At 32.9% G+C, this 18992-nt stretch overlaps 1 protein-coding gene across 1 annotated transcript in view; it reads right to left on the bottom strand.

Annotated features, from left to right (window-relative positions):
• Nucleotides 1-2685: 2685 nt before the first annotated feature.
• LOC145246669 (transmembrane protein 43-like) overlaps nt 2686-18992 on the bottom strand; it is a 48235-nt gene continuing 31928 nt past the window's right edge. Inside the window, exons 6-11 of the mRNA XM_080108383.1 lie at nt 18832-18902; nt 14022-14140; nt 13227-13304; nt 9788-9889; nt 5733-5850; nt 2686-3099 (exon numbers count right to left, since the gene is read on the bottom strand). Of these exons, the coding sequence (XP_079964509.1) occupies nt 2879-3099; nt 5733-5850; nt 9788-9889; nt 13227-13304; nt 14022-14140; nt 18832-18902 (709 nt within the window). The 3' untranslated portion in view covers nt 2686-2878. The remainder of the gene's footprint in view (nt 3100-5732; nt 5851-9787; nt 9890-13226; nt 13305-14021; nt 14141-18831; nt 18903-18992) is intronic.

Below are 18992 nucleotides of genomic sequence, written 5' to 3'. Positions count from 1 at the left end.
AAAATATATTTGATTATTCAATATATTAATCTTCGTTATATAGAAATTAGTGTTATATAATTTTCTGAATGGTTAATTCTTTTCTTCTTTTTTTATTTTTTTTCGACTTCTCAAAAATAAAAGTTCTTTATATATAAAGGAAATCATTTAAATATGGATCACATTCTCATTGAACGTTTTGCAAAAGTTTTTTTTACTTTACGCATGTCAAACAGGTAATAATCCTCATCTTTGGTTGCGGTCATTTTCACGTTTTTGCTGTTGTACTTTTCAGCCTTTACTATCGTAATCAGTAATCTTTGGAGAAATTTAAAGGAACCCTTTATAACTTCTATTGCTTTTTTCATCCCATGTTCAATACCCATGTGACATTTGCCTATCAACTGTACTATCCAGCGTTACACGTGATACAGTGAAATAATTTTAGTCTTTAATTTTTGCGTTGACAAAATTTAGTTGCAAGGGAGACAACTCTTCAGTTCAAAAACTAAGAATTAGTTCTAAGGGAGATAACTCTTTAGTTCAAAATATGACAATTTTTCAAATACGAGTAAGCTGTAAAGGGAGACAACTCTTCATTTCAAAATAAAAATTAGTTTTAAATAAGAGTTACTTTTATAACTCATCAGTTGAAAATAGTTCGGGGATATTTACATCAAGGGGCCCAACAAGTTCGTCAAAGTACATTCTATTAAAGTACTTGCAAAAGCACAGGGATAAAACATTGTGGCGATGAGACAGAGGGTGGAGCTTGGTTAATAGTGTGGAATCTATTAGATTAGAGACACTTTTGGGGCACAGTTTAAGAGGGGGAGATTAGGTGATACTGTACCAGTCCAAATTATATTCCATGCACAGGCGAATGGTGGCTTTGTAAAGATATGGAATATTGGCGTGAGAAGCTTTGAGTAGTTTTTTAGCAAGGTAGAAGGAACCCACTTTCTTTGCAGCAGCCTTGACAATGTCGCTAATGTATTTGCTTGGTGAGATATAATGAATATGTTATAATTATCATCAAATACTATTATTTTTACATTAGAATAGCTGGTGACGCAAGGTCAAGTGGATACAGACATTGGGTACAAGATATTCGAGAGTGAATTCTATCTATAGGTTGCAAGTTCAATATTTGATAAAACAACTTGAATAAATATTAACACTAGAAATCTAAATGGCATGGAACGCTGAATAAATACAAACCACATTTATGAAGATTTTAGATGAAGATTGATTTTCGTATTATTTGGATTCTTCGGACTACTATGTTCATCTTGCAAGGACCTGTGGCACAGTGGATAAAGTACTTGGAAAAATTCAATTGTAAAGTTAAACTCTTCTGGACGTTGAAGGTTCAAGCCTCAGTGCAAGCGACACTCAAAATACAACTGTGAATTACTTAGGACATCTATTCAGTCATGGCTGACAGAATGAGAGCATGCTACTCCTGTAAATTAAATAAAGCGGTCCGTTCAAAATTCCATGCAGATTCCAGAGTTCAACAGAAAGATTCCCAGAGTATGACAAGATATGTGTGAAGGTCAGAAGTTATATCGACTGAGATGTGAAAATAACATTCAAGATGGGAACAGTAGTCTAAAGAATCCAAATGATAAGAAGAATAATTAAAAATGGTATTATTCGGATTCAATGGAATACTGTTCTTGATTATGATTTTCACAACGTTTTGGTCGATGTAACCTCCGACTTTCTTCATGTGTATCTTGTCGAACTTGGGAATTTGGACGGAACCCTTTATTTACTTCATGTGGGTAGCATGCTCCTGTTCCATCAGCCATGACTGGATGAAATTCCGTCCAAATTCCCAAGTTTGACAGAAACATTCCCAAGTTCGACAAGATACACCTGAAGAAGGTCGGAGGTTACATCAGCCGAAACTTCGTGAAAATCGCACTCAAGATGAGTCCAAATAATACGAACAACCAATCCTCATCCTAAAAATTCAGAAACAGCGGATTTGATACTTGTTTCAGGTGTAAACTTTCACAAGTTTAACAACTATTATGAAAGTAACCTGAAGAAGGCCAGAGAGTACAACCGTCAAACACATGAAAACGGCACAACCAAGATGAAAACAAGAGTCTAAAACATAGAAATAGTGATTCCTCATTCTCGAAGATATCATCAAATTGTACTTCAACTTGTTTTGTTTGGAGAATTGCGTTTGTTATCAAGTTGAGTAGTTGATAACAATGTTGCATCTCTGTGCCATTTTTACAAGCATATTAATGGAATGTGCTCTGGTGAACTCATAGCACTTGTGCTCCCTCAACGTATTTAGTCCTGACTAACCCAATAAGCAGCAAAATTTTACTCCTTCACCCTTGAAGTTTATAGATGCCGGAAAGCCCTTGTGAAATATGTACTACTCTAGTTTCTTCTCTCAAACTGCTACCTTTGGAATTCCCTCCCCGTTTCCTGCTTCCCTGACTGTACTGACATGCAGAAGTTTAAATGTAGTGTGAACAGACATCTCGTTGTTCAACTCTCCACAGTCCCTGTTAGACACGATTCAAAATAGTAGCTCCTTATGTTTCAAGTGGTGATATACCTTGTCTTGTATATAAAAGAATTTTTTTTTTAAATGAAAGAAAGAAGGCCTAAGAATACAACCATCAAAAACGTGAAAACAACACAGCCAAAAATGAAAACAATCTAAAACATATCTGCCAGATGAGGAATCACTATATCGTCAAATTGTATTTCAACTTTGTTTTGTTTCGAAAATTGGGTTCGTTATCAAGTTGTGTAGCTGACAACATTTTATCGTCTTAAAAAACACTGATATCACATTGGTTGATGCTCGGAATCATCTAATTTTTTTTTTTTTTTTTTAATTTCTTCTGTAATCAAAATAAGTTTATTCTTTATGTAGATATCGTGCTGACATGGTGTTTCCTTTTCTTTTCCAACCAAACATCCAGGGAATGCTGACCAGTACGAGTAGGCCGAAAGCATAGAGCGGCCGAAACATCAGCCAGCAGAAAGCGATCACAGTAACTGTAAAAGATGTGGCCAAGAAAATGTTCAAGAAGAACAAGCCGAGACTGACGAGTTGGTTTATTAATGGAACCCAATCAACTGAAAAAAAGAGAAAATAAAAAATATGAATAAGTATGGAAAACTCCTTGTGTAGAATATAGACCGCATTATTGTCGGCATATTCCAGGCAAATTACAAGATTAATAGAAAATAATATGCATTAAGAAATGGAGAGTTACACATTTTAGAAAACTTTTTTATATGGATTTAAATGAAAGCATTTTTTTTATATGAATTTAAATGAAAACATTTTTTTTACATGGATTTAAATGAAAACATTTTTTTTATATGAATTTAAATGAAAACATTTTTTTTATATGGATTTAAATGAAAACATTTTTTTTATATGGATTTAAATGAAAACATTTTTTTTATATGGATTTAAATGAAAACATTTTTTTTACATGGATTTAAATGAAAACATTTTTTTACATGGATTTAAATGAAAACATTTTTTTACATGGATTTAAATGAAAACATTTTTTATATGGATTTAAATGAAAACATTTTTTTTACATGGATTTAAATGAAAACATTTTTTTTATATGGATTTAAATGAAAACATTTTTTTTATATGGATTTAAATGAAAACATTTTTTTTATATGAATTTAAATGAAAACATTTTTTTTACATGGATTTAAATGAAAACATTTTTTTTATATGAATTTAAATGAAAACATTTTTTTTATATGGATTTAAATGAAAACATTTTTTTTATATGGATTTAAATGAAAACATTTTTTTTACATGGATTTAAATGAAAACATTTTTTTACATGGATTTAAATGAAAACATTTTTTACATGGATTTAACTGAAAACTTTTTTTATATGGATTTAAATGAAAACATTTTTTTTACATGGATTTAAATGAAAACATTTTTTTACATGGATTTAAATGAAAACATTTTTTTATATGGATTTAACTGAAAACTTTTTTTTATATGGATTTAAATGAAAACATTTTTTTTACATGGATTTAAATGAAAACATTTTTTTTATATGGATTTAAATGAAAACATTTTTTTTATATGGATTTAAATGAAAACATTTTTTTTACATGGATTTAAATGAAAACATTTTTTTACATGGATTTAAATGAAAACATTTTTTTTATATGGATTTAACTGAAAACTTTTTTTTATATGGATTTAAATGAAAACATTTTTTTTACATGGATTTAAATGAAAACATTTTTTTACATGGATTTAAATGAAAACATTTTTTTATATGAATTTAAATGAAAACATTTTTTTATATCAATTTAAATGAAAACATTTTTTATATGAATTTAAATGAGAACATTTTAAAACCTGAAAATGTTATGAAATGATAAAATCATTTTTTTTTTACATTTTTTTTTGTTGTTGTTAAGGTCCGAATTTTCGCCAATAACATGGCTTTATCAAGGAGAGGATAATCTGATGTAATTTTCTTTTCTTTTATTTCACAATGTTGTTATTAAGAGGTTGACACCTCCGAAACGAAAATGCGTCTTGTATTGGTGCTGTTTCAAATTCGTGTGTGTAATCGCTCAGTTTAAGTGTGAAATTTAAGAAATGGGAAGTCACACATTATGGATTAGTATTTAACATAAAAATGAGCATGAATGTAATCATATTCAACTATCAATTTGGCATAAGACACTCATTCTAAGTCAACGAGCAATAATTTTTTCCCTCCGTTTTTAACGGGATATACAGTCTGGATTACATGGTATGATAATGATTAAAGCGGGAACCAGAAGGTAAACTATAAATATTTCCAATTTATTTTATTTTTGACTTATGCAGGTACAAATGTGCGGATATGAAAAGACAGTTCAGTTTTAAAATAGCATTCCTTATAAATAGTGTTCCCTATAAATGACAATCACTATAAATATATTTCTTGCTTATTCTTATTTTGTGTTCGGCACAAATATAAATTAAACTTGCGAGTAAACTTACTTAATCAGGTAAAGCGGGTTTAAAAAATACAATAAGAAATATTATTAACATATTTTTAAAGCTCTGATAATCGACCGGTATGAAACGAAATTTAAAAAATTCTATTTCTAGTTTAATTACTATTTTCTTTTTTTTTTTTTTTTTTTTTTTTTTTACACAGTGATCACCACTTATCAAGGCCCGGAAGCCACTCAGGGATAAGGGTTATTGCAAGTACATCACGTTAGTGAGGAGATTTTATGAAGTGTTTAATTAGGGGGGTGGTTCATTAGGAATTTGTTAACATTAGACTTGAAGACATCCAAGTTGTAGTCCGGAGGGAAGCAGGCAGACGGAACAGAGTTCCACAGGCGTGCAGTTCTAAGAAAGAAGCTTTTCTTCTTTTACTTATACGCAAGGCTGACACTACATAATACGTTTTCCCTTCATGGTATTTGTTACATAATCAGTGCACTCTCCCTCCCTATCTATGAGCCTATTAACCAATAACATGAAAGGAAAACATTGCATAGTGTCAGCCTTGCGCGTGAGTAAAATAAGAGAATAGTAATTAAACTAGAAATAGGATTTTTTTTTTTATTTCATTTTAATTTACGGCATTAAATTTTTGATTCGGATAAATAAAAAATATAATTCAAAGCTACGTTGATGCCCAAGAAACCCGCACACATACACATGAAATCGTCTCAATTTTATTGCAATAGAATAGTTTTGATAAACTTACCAAGCGTATGGAAGATATTTGTGAGGCAGTGAAAAGCTAAGAAAGCTGTTATGAAACCAATTGCTCGAAGAATCCACGTATGTAGATTATTCTCGGAATGTTCCCTGTTGAATATTTGCTGGAAAAAAAAAAAAAAAAAAATGAATGATTTTTTTTTTTTTTTTTTTAAACATTCAGTCATCCGTTTGTATTATTTGGATTAATTGGACTTATTTTCTCATCTTGAGTGTTATTTGCAAAATGTTTCTATCAGTATAACCTCCGACCTACCACAGGTGTATGTCGCCATGTTTGGTAAAGGAGAGGGAGTGGGGTTTAGCTCTACATTTTCGAAGTTTCGCATTTAGGTTAAAGTGAAAATAAATTTACAAAAATTTATAAAGTCAATAAAAATCATCCAAATGAAGAAGGTCGGAGGTTACACTGACCGAAACGTTGTGCAAATAACACTCAAAATGAGAACGTTAGTTTGATTAACTCAAATAATTTAAACAATCATACCTCATTTTAAAATTTTGGAACTGTAATTCAGTCATCTATTATTATTATATAAATATATATACAGCACAATCACGTTGACACACACGTTGAGCCTGGCCAGTACCAGATGGGTGACTTTTGGGAAGGCTTGGTGCTGTATGTACTGCACCAAGTCATAGAAATTTCTAGGTTAGTATCTGAAGGGCACATTAATTCACTGTGAGAGATGCACAACCAGTCTAGGTTGGTTGTTTTTGTTTTACGGCATATCAACCCTTTTCGGGTTATTTAATGTCGAATCCAAAGATTTTGAAGGAAAATTTTTTAATAGAATATATTTGTTGTTTTCAAGTCAGTTTCTATTCAACCCATAGTTGGGACCCTAACAGGTACTACCACTCCGGGTCAGAGTGGACCTGGGAGCAATGGCAATTAAAGGGTAGCTCAACACTCCCCAAAGCCCGCAAGCTGGGGCCTCACCACTAGATATAGTTTAAGGTCATATCCAGGACCACCAGTCTAGGAGAAGGAAACTCAGATTTAAAAGCCTATGGTCTACTGTATCCTCTGCTCTGTGGTAGTCATCTGCACCAACGAAAGTTAGCATTAACACCAAAAAGTGTGGTTTGTTCTACACAAAGCCTTCACTACTATAAACAAATCATCTGTGTGGATTTCCGAGCAACTTCGTTGTTGTGGCGGAACCTCATACGTTGAAATCAACAGAAGAGTCCATCACATATATATATATATATATATATATATATATATATAGATATATATCAGTAATTGTATCGGAATCAGGAAAATCATTGGCATCATCCCATCACTAATATATATCGTTGTTGGCAGAACTCGAACGCAAGTATACATTTTGCTCATTAGGATTGAGCCAGCCCGAGCTAGAAAGTGTTTTAGGTGATCCACGAGTCGCAGCTTCATATCGCACACACTTCAAATGTTACCATTTGCTGCGGCAAACATGTGCTTGACATGCAGGTTCAGAAACGCATCTTGCAACAGGTTGCCAATACACCATTACACGGAGTACTGCTTTGTTGCCTACCTGCTAGGCAAGTTTATTCTATGATTCGGCACAGTACATACAGTGCCTAGCCTTCCCAAATGGTCACCCATCTGGCCAGGCTGATCATTACTTTGATGATCTGGCAAGAACCGGTATGTCAACATGATCGTGTCATATATATATATAGTAGAAATGGTAATTAATAAAAACTGAAGAAAGTGCTCAATACTGTTGTAGAGCAAAAATATGCGTTTTATTTTTTATTACCGTATCTTTCTGTTAAGAAGATCGGCTCGCATCCCTCCCCTGACCTCATTCACTCTTTCACCCCATAATAACAAACATTTCTGTAAAAGTCTGAGGAAGCTACAGATGGCCAAAAAAAACGGCCGGGTAGCTGAAACAATAATGTAACTTAACAGAAAGATACGGTAATAAAAATAAAACGTATATATATATATATATATATATATTAGTGATGGGATCATTCCAATATTTTTCCCAATTATGATACAATTACTGATTCCATATTCAATTTCTGATTTATTATTATAAATCTCTAAAGATTTAACTATTTTTCAAATTACCATAAGAGCGCATATATTTTCTCAAACATAAAAGCACACTTGTAGGGAGTGATCTATAGATTTGTTTTACTGGTGATTTTTAAAATGAATAAATGTTTATTATTTTGTTATTATTACCAGCAGAGGAAATACATAAAATAAGATAATTAAATTAATCATATTTGGCATCGGGAAAGAGGCAAAATATTTTCTGATTCCGATACCAATTCCTTAAAAAGTTCTGATTTTTCCGATTCTGATTAATCATCTCGACACTATATATATATATATATATATATATATATCCATTTCAATCCTTCAAATTAGTCATCAGTTGTAATTGTACAAACAAATCAACCAATCATTACTTAGTTATGCTGATTCTCTAATTGTTTTGTGAACATTTCTAGAAAGGACAACTCTTTTCAGTTAATTTATATACTGTGTTCGTACACACCATAAAGACAAATGTAAATTAGATAGAAAAATAATAGGACTTTTATTTACTTATATATATATATATATATATATATATATATTTGGGGACGGTTTTTAGGTGAGGAAGCAGCCATATCAGACATTCCCACACCATGTAGGGATTTGAGTGAATATTTCATCAACACTGTTCATTCGTCCACCATTTTTTATGGCTAAGTAAGAAATTTAAACAAGAAATTAATTTTAGCTTTGCTTTTATAATAAACTAGCCTGGGTGTCTGGCGTTGCCCAGGTTTTTGGAGCTGTGTGTTGAGCAAAAAAAAAAAAAAAAGTTGTAGTAGGCAGGCAGGCTCAAAGGTGCAAAAGAAAAAAAATTGTTTTGGTCGGGAGGTGGGATTGAACCTGGAAGCCTTGACACGGAGGTGGAAACAAAAGCCAACTACTTCACCGTCTCGACCACGAATGAGAGTAATTGATTAGCGTGTTAAGTTAAGGCTTATAAAGCAAGAGAAAGAGGTTGGATTGACAAGAAGACGCTAAATGAGGTCATCCCGGGATCATTATGATGACGTCGCAGTATTTTTAGTTTTCGCTTCCCCCCAGATGATGGTGGAAAGGGGGGAAAGCAGCTCCCCATTGTCCAAATCGAATAGCAATTGTCTGATATCAGGAGAAACTTCACATTGATCAAAAGCTGATTGCTTTCTAGACATTTCAGCATGAAAGCCGAGAACAATGCTGTGTTTGAATTGGTTTCGCTTTTTATACGAAAAAGCCGAATCAACACATGAGAAGCCAAAAATAGCAATAATTTTGTGAAAGTCGCTGTAAATAAATCTAGACGCGACCCGCATTCCCAAATCGTAGATATTATTATCTAGGAGCTATATAAACAGTTCTAAGCGATAGTAAACCCCCCCCCGGAGCATCGGCGAAAAAAGTCTTTTTGATACATATAAAAAATGCGCGCGTGCATTTGCCTTTTATATAGATGAATTTTTGTTCTCTCCTCAATAATATGTTTAAAACCTCCAAGTTCCTTGTGCTTCCATACACGAGTTATTCACCTGATTTCAATAGCCACTAGACAATGCAACAATACAGATCAGCAATTGGGAAGTGATGACCAAAGAATGAAGACTAGAAACACGTACATACAAAAAAAATAAACTTTATTAACCCTTCGAACACAGACTCAATTAAGCATTAATTAGCCAAAAACACAATAGGCGATTAGCAAAATTATTTGATAACATATTATTAGAAGGCCAAAATATTGGCTGTGTTATCTTTTTAGCTATGTTGCTAGGGCAGATATATCGGCCATGCAGGGTTGGAAAGGTTAATTGATTTTTTGATGGCTCACTAGCAATAATCTCCCCGTGTGTGTGCAGCAAGTACGCATTTGCTGAAAACGCACAAGTACGCGTTTGCGTAAAAAGACAATGTGCTTCCTATGTTCTTCTCTTCATTTTACGTTTTTCTGGCTTGTCAAAATGTTACAAAAAAAAAAAAAAAAAAAAAATCTAAAAATGTATTCTTACCTCTGGAGACCAATTTCCAATATGGAGTAGCTCAAGTGTACCCCCAGCCTGTGTCTGGTAGTGGGCTAATTGGTTAAATATTTGACGAGCCACAACACTAATCTGGAAAATAAATGCAAATACAATTTCTTTAAGAAAAACATTAGGATGTTGTACTGCAATGGAAAAGGCAAGAGTTATCACCCCTTTGTTAATTTTGAAGGAATCTAATCATTTGACACTTATTATTCACTGTTTTTTGACCTTGGAGTAGAGTTATCTTGAATTTATTTTAGTTTCTTAGATTAAATGGCTTTATGATTTATCGGAGCACAGTTTAATGAAAAAAAATATTTGATTTAAATGTCATTTAGATTTCAAATATTTTGAGAACTGGACAATCAAGCGCAGCGTTTTTGGGATTCTGCTTACCTTACACACATTACGACTAATTCAGATTATATTCTTTTTGATCAAGATGAGTAGAAAAAAAATATGCCTCACAAAAAATGGAGATTTTGATTACGGCCAACATTACATATGTATTTTTTCAGAACATAAACTGTAAACGGAAACAAATTAACTCCCTTTGCACAACCCAATTCTATGTAAAGAAAAAAATCAATGTAAACACCATTTCTTACATAAAATCGAGTATGGCATGCTGTTAGCAAGCACCTTTATGCATGTGCGCCAACTTGAGGCATAAAAGAGGTGAGCAAACGAAGATTTTCATTCTAATTATTTCCCAAATTTACTGGACATTGTTATTAGGTATTCTTTTCTACTCTTTGCATTCATTTTGTTTATTTCAGTTTTCACGTTGAAGAATTGTAAACTGTGAATGCGGTGCGACCACATGGGAAATAAAAACAATTTCTTCACCAGTTGTGAACTAGTCCTCATTTTTCGCCCCTGTTACATAAACATAAAAATGGGAGGAAAGTAACGGACATTATTGTAATATTTTAAGAGAGTAGAAACTGGATCTTGATTTCACTTTGAACAGTCTTGTAATTCTAACTTTCCTTATTTTGTTCTTTAGTCCTCACATTCCATGAGCAATGTTTCTGATAAAGGGGGGAGAATCGCTGTTCTCTGGATTGGAATCTACATATCAAACAGTTATCGTTGAACAAAAATATTTCAGGAGAATAGAAAGTGTGGTTTACATTCAACAATAATTCCCCCCACTCTTTATCTGTGCCTAAACCTAAACGTAGATTCCATGAACAAAGCTTCTTTCTTAGAACTGCACGCCTGTGGAATTGTCTTCCGTTTTCCTGCTTTCCGGCTGACTACAATATGGTTGTCTTCAAGTCTAACGTAAATAAGTTCTTGATGAGCCGTTCCATATAAGTTATCAAATTTACCAAATTTTCATTACTAATGATTACTATATTGTCCAATTTCTACTGTACACTCTGTAACCCTTATCCTTGAGTGGCCTCTTGGCCTTGATAATGTGGTGATGCCTATGTAAAAAAAAACAAAAAAAACCCAGCTTTGTAACTTTCACTTTTTTTTTTTTTTTTTTGCTTTTTCACCCTAAACAAGGCACAGTACCACTTGCATGTAAGGGGCTACTATTTGATACAAAATTTGGAGCGATACCATGTAGGAAGTTAAGCAGTCAGAGGTCTGTTTACATCACCCGAACTTCTGTGTATCAGTACAATCAGGGGATTCCAAAGTCCAACAGTTTGAGGGAGAAACTATTTGAGTAGACAATTGTCTGGCATCTAGGGATCTCTACAGTGTGGGGGTGAGATTTTACTGCTTGTCAGGTTAGTCGGGGTGGAGGTTACAAGGGCTTGGAGTTCGTCAGAGCACCTTCATACTTGTAAAATAGGCACAGGGATGCAATATTTGTCCTTTATTTCTCACATTCCATGAATGATATTTCTAACAAAGGGGGAAGAATTGCTGTTTTCTGGATCTATGTATCAAACAGTTATAATTAGCTAATTTTTAGATTTTGAAGTAATATTTTTTAGCACCTTGCATCAAGTCTGGAGTGACTTTGACTAAAAAAAAACATTCAGCAATTCGTCATGCATTGACTCAATACATCTGACTTCAATGAACCAAACAAATGACCTTCCAATCTAAGCATAAAAAATTTTACTATTTACCATGATACTTTGGAGTAATGGAGAACTGCCAGACATAAAATTATTAAAAACTCTGTTGATCGTGTGATACCAAGTGCTACCACACTCAACAACAAACGCCGACCTCAACATTGTTTCTGTAATCTTCTTATCCTTCGTCTTCTCTTCTGGCCATGTTGTTGCCTCTCTCATTGCTAACTGCCGAGGAAGGTGTATATAGGTTCACAAATATATAAAAAATAAAACAAAACACAAAAACCACAAACTTTGACACATTCTGCAATTATCAGTTGTGTGTGTGTGTGACACCATCAATCCTCTGAACGCTAGCATCCACAGCTTCATAGTCATCTGCTGAGGCCGTGTTCATCAGTTGACATCAGCTCATTTCGATATGCACAGAGTCACAACTTGCCTTTCACCATGTTCAATTCACAACTATCCTTAACTAACTGTTGCCAACTGTCACAAACCAAGACTCCACACTGTCACAAAACCCATCACCACATCTAAAACTGACCACAAACTAAATATATCGACCTTTATTGTTCAGTGCTTTTGTCCTGAATCACTACCACACCTTGATTAACAATCCTATTTTAGTTTTTTTTATATTCCTTTGTGAACAACTTCATATATCTTTGTTCTGCTGATAAACTTATTTCCTGGCTACCTATCTCTGCGATATTCAACAACTAAAACAAACATAATTTAACTTGATTTGTTTTCCTTTAGTATATGTAGCCAGGACCATTTTTATTGCGGCCGGATGGTTGACCCATTGGCCTTTATCATGACAAGACTGCCACTTCCACAGGTAGAAAGGTTTACAACATTGTCCACCTATTTTTGACTCACGTATGTATATATGTATATGTATATATATATTTCTGTGAAAATATACTTTATTTCCTTATAATATATACCAATCCTTATTTAAGAAGCTCAATATAATTACAGAGCAATATAGTGAATGAATGACAAAAGTCTATACTCCAAAATTCATGTTGACCATGTTACAATTTATTACTTTAATTCAGTTGAAATTTACAATTATTGACAGTATCTGTTTCATAGCACAAAATCAATCACTTAATTATTATATCAATCAGTGAATTTATTTTGCCCTTAACTCATCATATTTCTTCTGATGAGTTAGGGACAAAAGAAATTCATTAATTGATATGATAATTAAGTGATTGATTTTGTCCTACGAAACAAATACTGTCAGGAATTGTAAATGTCAACTGAATTAAAGGAATTGTAAGATGGTCAACATCATGAACTTTGGAATATGGACTTTTGCATTCATTTACTATATAAGTTGATCAAACGATAAAACTTACCTCTGTTGGTGTTCCAAGTTCAACATCACCCTCAACCACGGTACCAGCATAGGAATAACGGATACTCAAATCTCCAATCTACAAGACAAATAGGCAAACTTAAACAATGTAAACCATCTAGTTGGCTGCAAAATCTGCTCTGTTTAACCTATAGTTGAAGTGAGGAGAGGTAGATCTGAATCTTTCTTGAGGATATAGAGAAAATTATACAACACTACACGGTGAGTACATAGTTGAAGATGACAGCAACTTCACCACCATTATTTTCAGAATGCCATTACTTAAGTAAAATAAAATTTGGTAAACTCTACAATGTTACAATGGTCATCATTGTCTTCATCCAATAAAAACATCAAAAAAATGCACACAAAAAAATGAATATTACATATTATGTTATATACAACAAAGAAATTACCTCCAACTAAGGGAAATATGGACAATATTACATATTATTCATTGTGTTATTTTTAAGCTGTAACCCATTTTTAGTTTTAGAAGAGTTTCCAGTGGGAGTCAATCCATAGATGTCTGGAGACAAAGAATAGTGTTCCTTCTCATATGAAGAACGAAAAGTATGTGCAGAATTCTAAAATATCCAGTATATTTTATGGAGTGATTCCTGTTTCATATTGGTTGGTAGCAAAGTGTCTTTCGATTTGATTGGTCAGTTCTTATCACCTAATTTGGGGGGAATCATATCCTCTTAATCATATAAAAAAATATTGCAACAGCTATATACAACAAAAGAAATTACCTCAACCAACAAATAACACAAAAGCTGATCCCAATACTTACCATTGGATTTTTCGGATCACGTCCTTGATAAATTTGAGATATTTCACGCGCATAATCATCATGATGTACGAGGAAGCTGCTTGGTAAAGGTTTGAAGTCATTTATTTGTTTTATCAAACCTTTGAAAGAAACAAGAACAACAGCAGATATTTTTTAATCTGTATTTTACATGATGAAAACGTTAAATTTAAAATGTAAACTTAAATGTGGCAGACCAAAGAAAATGTTATTTAGAACTTAAATGCAATAGACCAAAGAAATTCAAGTGTAACGTAAACCGACATCTTGCTGCCCAACTCCCCACATAGTACCCCTATAACTTATATCCCTGATAGTAGCCCCCTACATCAAAGTTGCAATGTGCCTTGTTTGGGGTGAAAATGTAATTAAAAAATAAATAAATAAATAAAAATGTTATTTCAAACTTAAGCATGACAGCATAGAAAACGCTATTTCAAACATAACCATGACAGAGCAAATAAAGTGCTATTTTAAATATAAACATGACAGATAAAAGAAAATGTTATTTCAAACTTAAGCAGGGGTTTGGCACGTTTCGGCATAGTAGAAGTGAGAGAAGATAATTTTCAGTGAAGTCTTATAAAAAATAAAATAAAACATCTACGCTAAATAATAATTTAGCCTGAATGATTTTTTTTTATGGTTGCACCTAACCACTAGAATTAACTAAAGTTTCCTTATTCTAATGTGTAGTTTTCATGTTTTTAAAATGATATTTTTTATTGTGTGCGTACTACCATCCCTTATTTAAACTAGAAAGTTAGACAGTTATATTGAATTTTGAGGATTATCTCCCTTTTTAAATGCAGTAACAACTATTTTTGAAGCCGTCTCTATAAAAGAAAATAATTTTATTTAACAATTTATGAAAGACTAGCAGGGGTGTTTGTCGGTGTGTGTGTAGGAAAAAAAAATGAAGGAGGAACAGAATGTGAAAAAAAAAATGTGTTAGTAGGCAAGTAGGCTCGAACCCAAAGCCTTGAGGCAAAGGCAGAAAGGAAAATGAAAGAAAACGTGATATCTTACTGCGACGCTAAGAAGGCAGAGGAAGTGAGAATCGTTCAAATCAAACAATTAAAAGTTAAGTGAATGAGTTGACACAGGAGCATAAATTTAATGATGTCAAACATCACGCACTTAACTTTGGCTGCAAGCCAGTTAAGCTTGAAGCTTTCTGCATACTTGCTTGTTTCCCTTAGATATTTGGGAAAACCAGCTCCCCACAAAAAGGGGAGTGTCCAAATTAATAGCAATTGTCTGATATGAAGGGTTTTCCCACATCCCTGGCAGTTGTTTCGATTCAGTTTCGCTTTTATGCGAAAAAGATAAACAAACACGCGAGAAGAAATAATAGCATGAATTTTATAAAAGTCGATTAAAATTAATGTAGACACAAAGTCCCTTCGCAAATCGTTGATATTATAATCTAGGGAGTATATAAAAAGTTCTAAAGAATAGTAAACGCCCACAAACAGCCTTTGCCGAATACACAAAAACATGCCCACACACACACACATTTTACCTTTTATATATTTAGATGAAGTCTAATTACAACTTTTTTAATTAAGCATAGAGCTAATTATTGGTCATTAATTTTTATCATGTATTTTTTTTTAGATTTTTCATTTTAAATATTTGTATTGCACATATTTGTGTGCAATACAGTTATTTTCTTTCATGAAATCAACAAAAACATCTCAAACAAACAAGATTGACTAATCAACATTTGTCATCTCTCATCAAACTCGGCACTACACAGAAATTTCAACCACACATATAAGAAATTGTTAACAAAAGAAATGTGAAGCCTTGGTGCAGAACAGTGAAAGTCTTTGAATTCTTGTTGATGAATGTCTGTTTTGAATTTATGTATAATGTATTTTTTGCTTTTGTATTGAAATAGATGAAGATCGTCAAAATTTTTGTTATCTTTTGTTGAACCATATGTATACTATTAATTGAATTTGCATGTTTCTAAATTGAAAAAAAAATAATAGCAAAACTATTTTATTTATATTGTTAAACTTTTGAGGCCCTCATGATAATACAAATCAACTCCTATGGCACTGAAGTGACTTTGAGTTTGACATGCTTGCTCTCAATAATCTGCTTTCAGTTCATTTTTGGCTGTCTTCTTCCATCAGGGATCCAGTGGTGCACATGGCTGGCAATTCTCTCAGCAGCAAATCTAAAGATATGTCCAAGCCTAGATGTTGTTTGCAAACTACTGATGACACTAATTGTCTGAAACATAAGGTACTAGTGCATATTGTGGACCAGGTGTATGTAAGCGTTCATTCAGCTTTGGTTTGAACATAACATCAACAACCGGATTATGCCGAGCAGCAACTCGGGTTTAGCTGCTTTCTGACGTAACACACTGATCAGCCAATCACAATGCAGCACGCTGAATTACGATTTTATAATAAAAACAAATTTCTTTGAACGTTTTTTTTTTTTTGAAACATTTCTTTAAAATTATTTGACCCTTTAAAAAAATTAATTTTTGGGTACTAATGCATTTGTGAACCAGACATATCTCAGCGTTCATTCGAAATGAAATTAGTTCAATTTAAATGCTCTAAATGCTACTTAATGACACACCCGATGTTATCAATAGATAACTTTTTTTGTACAGGCATTTAAAATTGTTGTAAACTTGAAAATTCAGTATGTTATTGCTATACAGCTTATGAAATGACTGACCAATTTTTATGACTTCAGATTTGAATGAACAGCAGGAATTGGAATAATAAAACCTGATTGTATCCAGCTGGTAATTTTTAAAAAATGCACAAACGCGGTGGTCAATCGACAGGTCCATTTCATGAAATTATTCGTTCATCAAATGTTTCAAAGTGATTTTCAAAATAAATTTGCAAACGCTGCCCGGTGTCAGTTTCTCCATAATGAATTGCTAAACCAAACTAAGAAAAAAAAAAAAAAAAAAACAACAATAGTTACCAAATTTGCGATAAAATATATAGAGCTGTCCAAACAAAACAAAAAACTATATAAATTGAAAAATTGTTTACAGCAATAAAAAAGAGATTGAGATTAAAAATCTTCCAGCTGTGGCATTGATCAATTTTCAACCTAAACATCAGATTGCTCAATCAACAGAAAGAGAGATAAGTCTCTTTGAAATTCTATGCCTCTTGTTTTTGATTAGTTCTAAAAGCTGAGTCCAGTGTTTACATTGAAAATCGATCAATATAGAGAGAGGAAACAATCGCTAGTTTGTAGGGTGTGGTTTGGTTTGGTTTGGTTTAGTTTGGTTGTTTTATAGCGGATTTTTAAGTCTTTGTTCTCTGCTCCACAGAACATGAATAAGTTTTGTAATGGGAGAGGGAAAAGGGTTACAGTATTAATGTTTTGTACATTTTAAGTTAGGAAATCAGTCAGGAAGCGGTGAAGATAGAAATAGAAAGGCGAAATGGCAAAGGTGAGTTGTTTTTGTTTTGGGTTTTGCAAAAAGAAGTAGAAAAACAAAAAAAAGCATCAATGTTAGGTGCATTTCGTCTCAGGAAGCCAATATCTTCAGACAGCCTGATCTGGTAGCACCAGAAACATGTTTGTTTCAATGTCTTTCTTCCATAAGCTTCAGTAATTGGTATGAGTTTTTGGAGGTTCCATTTTTAGAAGTGGGAAATTGGGGAGGCTAATCAGTTTTTGAAACATTTTTAGTGAAAACGGTTTTGAGGCTTATAAATAAATGTGGGAGAGCGAGAAAATTGTTAGATGACAAACAAAATAATGAATTCAAAAGCATAAATTCACAAAAGAAATATTTTATATGTATTTAAAATAGAAGTTTACATAATTTAAGAGCCGTGAATTATCCATAGGTCTGAAAAGTTGTAATCGAAACTTCCTCTCTCCATTACAAAAATTACATTTGATTAAAAGTTATTAATAAAAGTAATCTTCAGTCGACGCGTATGTCTTTTGTAACATCAAATTCAGATTAATCAAATTCTACGTCGACATCAAAACTGCGAATTGTATTTTTCTTTTATTCACTTAAATATGACATATGCATACCAACTTGCTTTGTATAACTACATCTCTGGTTTTGTTGCTCAGGGATGTTAAAACAAAGACACCATGAGATCGTTAATATTCTTTGGCGGCCGTCTGTATTATGCACGTGCGCGCGCCATAAACAAATCTATGCGTGTAACAAAGATGGTCGCCAAAGAATACAATGCATAAACAACTTTTTATTCCTTGATAACTACTTCTTTCTGCAAAATTTTAATGTGACTTCCGTATTCAGCAGAGTCGAAAACCTATATAAGTCGTCATTTAAAAGAAAATTGTGGAGGTAGACCTAATCTAAAAAAATACCTAATATTTAAACGGGGTTATTACTTTGCTTTGTAATCATTTACCCCTCCCCCTCCCAACACGCCTCTAAAAACCCGGGCAACGCCGGGTACCCCCGCTAGTTTTAAATAAATTCAGAAAATCCTCTGATTGGTCCAAAATAATATTATTTGTTTTTAATAATTTAAGTGAATGCATGCACAAATTTGGTCGTGCAAAAACGAGTTAAAGCATTTTCATTTCGAACACTGAAGGGTAAACCCTCGCCTCGACAGGTTTTAGGTCTACATCAGATCAAACCAATTACATATTTCCTTTTCTTTTATGTCATTCATACTGATTTGGTCATTTGTTTGCTAGGGTTGTTTCAGAGATCATTTTCATTTGTTCTGAAACATCAAGTTTGGTTCAAGGCCTCTATATAAATAGCAACTGCAAAATAGGAAAAAGAAAAACTTACTCTCAGATAGATGAAAATTTCCTAACTTGACTGGTTTTGCGGTAAAACTTGCACTTTCAACAACCATTGTACTGAAAGAAAACATTTTGCGATTTAAATTTTTGTTCGAGAAGGATTTTGTAATTTGCTTAAAGTATTGTGTGTAGTGTGAAAGGACTTGT

This window comes from Euprymna scolopes, chromosome 24 (assembly GCF_053919585.1).
Source record: "Euprymna scolopes isolate OS-2025 chromosome 24, ASM5391958v1, whole genome shotgun sequence".
NCBI lineage: Eukaryota > Metazoa > Mollusca > Cephalopoda > Sepiida > Sepiolidae > Euprymna > Euprymna scolopes.
This window is presented reverse-complemented; position numbering and strand designations above follow the sequence as displayed.